General features: G+C 48.0%; 1 protein-coding gene across 1 annotated transcript; it reads right to left on the bottom strand.

Moving 5' to 3' along the window:
- Positions 1–234: 234 nt before the first annotated feature.
- On the bottom strand, positions 235–5339 carry CRIPTO (cripto, EGF-CFC family member; the record flags this gene model as incomplete). Its single annotated transcript, XM_084753391.1, has 6 exons — positions 235–474; positions 1862–1971; positions 2059–2173; positions 2575–2670; positions 3722–3780; positions 5320–5339. The coding sequence occupies 6 exons, from the start codon at positions 5337–5339 to the stop codon at positions 359–361; spliced, it is 516 nt and encodes a 171-aa protein (XP_084609517.1). The 3' UTR covers positions 235–358.
- Between the last annotated feature and the right edge of the window lie 494 nt (positions 5340–5833).

Here is a 5833-nt window from a genome sequence, read left to right as displayed (position 1 = left end):
AAATTTCTTAACTGATTTTTACCTACTCTAAATTTATTCCCAATTGCACATTAGAAATTTAATAATCTTCAAAACTGTTTAAAAGTATTGGCAAGAAAAGTAGGAGTTACTTTTATCAAGAAACAGGATCTGGCCATGTGGCAGACACCACATTTTAAAATAGGGTAGCTTTTAGAGCACTTGGCACACACCGACCCCAGCTTTGACCACCAGCACTGTCACAAACGGCCAGATCCACGAAGAGGTAAGACCTAGTTAGTGTTTTGAGGGGGAGTGTTAGGAATCACTGCAAGCATTATTTTAAGATGAATGCCGTCTTTGTTATATGACTCTGGTTGGCATCAAATTCACAGGACACCTACACTTTCATTTCCAGAAAAAGGCAGACGCCAGCTAGCATGAAAGTGGTCGTCACGGACGGTGCTTGCCCCGCAGTCCTTGATGCTGTGAGATCCTGGTCCATCACATGACCATCTGAAAAGTAGAGATGCTTGGTCATTAAAGGAAGGCTCTCTAGCAGTGTACCCTGCTGCTGTCACTGCCTGAAGGCATGCCTGCCTACAAGATCCAGAACCCTGCTGGGCTCTAACTTGATGAGGACTGCGCGCGTGCGGGATCAGCAGCACCAGCTGTGTGATGCTCTTTCTTGCCTTCTTACATCCAGGCCACAGACAGACCCTGTGTACTCTCCATTCTAATGTTGGTGCAGACCTTGGCTAGGCTCTGGTAGGCTCCAGGAAGAAAATATGGCCCCCATTCATCTAATCATTCCAGCCTCATTTGCTAATATCTATTACCTATGCACAAGACCCAAGGTGCAGTGGTAAAGATACAGACCCTAAACTGGGGGGTGGGGGCTGGGGGAGGGGAGAGCAATAGGGTTCCATCTTGTACCAGGTGAAGCTATGCTTTCATTCGCTTTATGAACTTGCACATTCAATGATAAGAGTCCAGACACGCATTGCTCGAAAATAAAAACAAACAAACAAAACAAGAAAACCAGCCACACGGGGTGGGAACATCACTTGGCTCCCCTGTTCTCTATGTCCTGACCCCCTTGCCATTGCCGGTGCTGTGACCAACTACCATAGACTTTTAGGTTCGGGAAAACCAGTCATGGTGGCTCACGGTTTTAAACCTCAGCATTGGGGGCGGGGTGGGGCAGAACAGGCCAATCTCTTTGAGTTCCAGGCCAGCCAGGGTTACATGGTGAGACATTGTCTGAAAGGGAGACCAGTGAGGCCCAGGTGGCTGTTCAATCCGATGCTAGTGAGTGGTACATTCCTGTAATATCAGCACTGTGAAGGCTGAGGCAGGAGGGCTGATGGGAGACTATCAGCCTGATGGGGGCTTGAGGGAACTCTGCAGGTAGCACGACAGTTCAGGTCGAGGGAGCATCTATCACCATGTACCCCACGCATCCTAAAGATCCCTTGTACCAGGGAGCACCCACCAACAGCCTTGTATCCAAGGCCCCTCAAAGCTCATGCTTCAGGAACATTCATCAAGGGCCCCACATCTGAATGACCTGTGCCCCAGGGAGCACCCCCAGGGATCCCACATGGAAGAGAACACCTCCTAAGGACCTCGTATGTTTATGGTAGCATCCACCAATGTCCCTGAGTCACCATGACAATACATCTAAAGAAAACTCTTCCTAAGGACCAAGTGTCTGAGGGAGGACCCACCAAGGATCCCTCGGCTCTGTGCCCTCCGGAGCCCTGAGGCTATTTTAAAGCAAAGATCTGGCTGGCAGGTCCTGTCTGGCCAAGAAGGCTCTGGCAGAACAGGAGGTAGAAAGGGAGTCCCTTGGGCATCTAAAGGGCCTGACATGACTAAAGAGGGAGGGACGGTTCCTTACCACAGCCAGGTAGAAAGGTCTGAGGCAAACAGTAAAACTGGCCGTGCCAGCACCTGCACAGGGAACACCTCTTGGGTAGCCAGGTGCCATGGAGGACAGACCCACAGTGCCTGCGAAAGAAGAGACAACGCCGTCAGTAAGTGCCTTCCTCCCTTTCTCCTCCCCACCGCCCAGTCCTGTCCCCTGCAACCGCTTACTCTTTGCGTACATCACGTTCACAGTTGCGTCCGTAGAAGGAAGGAGGGCAGGCACAGAAGGACCCCAGGATGCAGGTCCCTCCATTCAGACAGCAAGTTTTATTAAGCACCTTGCCTGAAATGTAACAGAAGTCATGGAGCAGGGTGGAGGGCGGAAGCGCCCATTAGGAAAGGTCCCTCTAGCACTTGGGTCTTCCCCTCCCCTGAGTGCTCTGCAGAGCTGGTAGCATAAGACACTATACCTTTCAGGGAAATAACATTCATGTTCAGACAGTGATAGTTACGGGGCTCCAGCATGACTCAAGAGAAACTGAATTTCAGGGATGTGGCACACACACACACACACACACACACACACACACACACACACACACACACAACCTCTATGCTCCAGGCTAGCATAACCCACCCAGCTGCTAGCTCACACATTCACTCTCTTAGGTTAAGTGCTAAAGGGTTAAATTAGAAGTGTGTCGGGGGCCAGGATAGAGATGAAGGAAGACAAGCAAGTCTTACTGTTCTGTATACTCATGGAAGGCACAAACTGTCTTTCTCGAGCATGTACTGTAGGTTCTTCCCGGTCCAGAATGCTGTTTTCTCTAAGGTCCAGGCCTCTCGGAGACAGGGCAGACAGCTCTGGGTGGCCCAAGCCTATATATTATGTATTTCAGGCTACATATTGTTGGTTTTCATAAGAAAAAGTTCACTCGGCCTGGTGGCAATGGTGCACGCCAGTAATCCCAGGACTCAGGAGGCAGAGGCAGGAAGAGCTCTGTGAGTTTGAGGCCAGAAAAAGAAAAAAAGAAAAAAAGAAAAGGAAAAGGAAAAGTGCTCCCGTCTCAGCACTCAGGAGGTGGAGGAAGGATTCTGTGGTAGAGGCCAGAGAACCCCGGTTTCAAAGCACTAAGGGCTGAGGATACAGCTTAATGGCAGTGTGTTTAGTGTGCATGAAGTTTAATCCTGGCACAGAGGAGGTGGGCGTGTGGAGGGTAATCTGGGAGTCTGTCCAAAAGGTGCGAAGCCCAGGTCAAACCCCCAGTACCTCAGAAGCAACAGCAGTTGGTGCTCAAAAGGAAACAAACAAATTAGCCAGATTTGATAGTGAATTTGGGAGGTTGAAGGCCAGAGAATCAGGAGTTCAACGTCAACCTAGTCTATATTGTGAGTTCCTAGGCAGCCTGGCCTACAAGGCCTTTACCCCGCAAAAAAGCAAAACAAAAATGTGTATTGTGAGCTGGGTGTGGTGGCACACGCCTTTAATCTCAGCCCTTGGGAGGCAGAGGCTGGCGGATCTCTCTGGAGTTCAAGGCCAGCCTGGTCTACAAAGCAAGTCCAGGACAGCAAAGGCTACACAGAGAAATTCTGTCTCGACGCCCCGCCCCGAAAAAAAGTGTATGTGTGTGTACAAGGCCCACTGGGTGTGGTGGTAGCACTGGATTGGTGAAAGCAGAAGAGCAGGGGTCCCAGGACAGCATGGGCTCAGGGACCCCCAATTTAAAAAACCTGGACCCCTGAGGAGGTGGATCTCTGAGTACAAAACCAGCCTGGTCTACAGCGTGAGTTTCAGGGTAGTCAGGACTACACAGAGAAACCCTGCTTCTCTCCCCTCCCCCCCAACCCGGAAAAAACCAAAAGCCTTGAACCCCAAACAAAAGACAAAAACCCTTACCAGCCACGAGTCCAAATTCAAATGCGTTGGAAACGGCCACAAGGAAAACCACACTAGGAAAAGGAAATTGGACAACAGTTAGCAAAACAAAGCGAAGCTGGGGTCGCCAGCACAGACCACAGGGCACCAAGGAGAACGTGAGCACCTTCCTTCTGGTGCTGCCTTCATTAACAAAACGAACAGAAATTCCCTTAAAAAAAAAAAAGCCATTTGTTGATGACTCTATGGAGGAGGACCATTTGCAATTGTACAGAGCTGGGAAGCTGCAGATTAGCAGCCAAAAGAATCCTGGGTTATGTTTAAGGGCCATATGATGGCTGTTGAACCTCTCTCTGAATGTGACTTAATATCCTTTAGGCTGTCAAATAAAAACCACTGGAGGGCTGGAGAGATGGCTCAGAGGTTAAGAGCACTGGCTGTTTTTCCAAAGGTCCTGAGTTTATTTCCCAACAACCACATGGTGGCTCACAACCATTTATAATGAAATCTGGTGCCCTCTTCTGGTACGCAGGCACACATTTGGGCAGAATACTGTATAATAAATAAATCTTTAAAAAAACAAAACAAAGTAAAAACCACTGGAATGAAGCACTGTAGATCACTGGCTCCTGAAAAAAACTAAAGCTGGAACCTCCCTACCTGATTTCTTCACTGACACAATTAACGCATACATTCATACCTTTGTTCTGTGACTGCCAAGGGCTTCTTCTACGGCCACTCAGGGCAATAGAGTCCGTGTTCCTAAGCCATGGCCATTTGTACATGGCTCAGAATAAACTGTCTCTTAACTCTTTGCAACAAGGGCTGTGTTTTCCATTAATTATTTAAAACAAGTCCCCAACATCCAATATTTCATCATGTATATTTCTTAAGCTCCACCCTTAGAGAGACATTGTTTTAAATAGCCTTAAATTCTATTTTGCATAAGCTGCATTTTTCCATGGTACAGTGTGCACATATGAATTTTTAAATGGCTGGATGGGCTAGGGGTAGAGCGCTGTGCCTAGCATCCACCACCAGCACCACAGGAAAAGAACCTGTTCTGTTGAAATGAAATAATGTTAATATTACTTATGCAGGAGAAGAAAAGCAGTATTCTCTGGCAATCATTAGCACGACTGATGGACGTGATGGGTTAGCCAGGAAAAGTGGTTGCCTCTAAGCTTTACAACCTGAGTTGGATGCGCAGCCACGTAGCGATCTGCTCCCTGTGAGACATCTTTTCACCTCTATTCACAGGCACACTACACCCTTGTGCACACACATACACAAATTATGAATGTTAAAAAAAATTAACATTTTAAAAAGTCAACGGCAAAGCACTCGGGAGGCAGAGGGTTAGTTCAGGGCCAGCCTGGTCTACAAAGCGAGTCTAAGACAGCCAAGGCTACACAGAGAAACCCTGTCTCGAAAAACAAACAAAACAACAACAGCAAAATAGTATTAAATACAAAGTTCCATATTCTTCAGAAAAAGCAGTGGCGCTGCTGGCAGCGTTTTAAGGTTCAAACAAGATAGAATCAGTGAGAGGCGAGACATGATTTTCTGAAGAGTCAATCTCTAACTATTAAAAATTCAAGGGTAGTTCATACCTGGACGAGAAATACGCCATCTTCCACGCTTGGAAAAAAAAATGTTGGAGGAAAATAATATCAGCCAATGGCTTTAACTCATAAAGTAATTCTCAAAATACTCCAGCGGTTAATTTCACGAAGTAAAAATAGCAGATTAAGATATCCCAGGTGATAAGCGCGCCTGCCTGTCTAGGACGGTCTGTGAGAAGCTAACAGCCGAGATCTCTGTGCAGACTAGGGGGTGGGGCCTCTCCTTTCAATAGAAGGTTTGACCTTGAGAAAGGCCTTCTTAGGGACCGCCCTTCCTCCACCAGAAACCCTTGGGGTGATGGGGAGGACCCTTTGGTGGGCGGGAAGACTGGAGCCCCACGCCCCCCTTGCTAGGCCGAGCGGGGAGGCCTGGCGGAGAACTTGGCTAATTAGCGCTATCAGGTTAGATACAGCTTTTCTTTTCTTTTCTTTTCGTAGACCAGGCTGGACTTGAACTCACAGTGCACCCGTCTTTGCCTCCCAAGTGCTGGGATTAAGGCCT

This window comes from Acomys minous, assembly GCF_964271855.1.
Source record: "Acomys minous genome assembly, chromosome: 13".
Classification (NCBI taxonomy): Eukaryota; Metazoa; Chordata; class Mammalia; order Rodentia; family Muridae; genus Acomys; species Acomys minous.
This window is presented reverse-complemented; position numbering and strand designations above follow the sequence as displayed.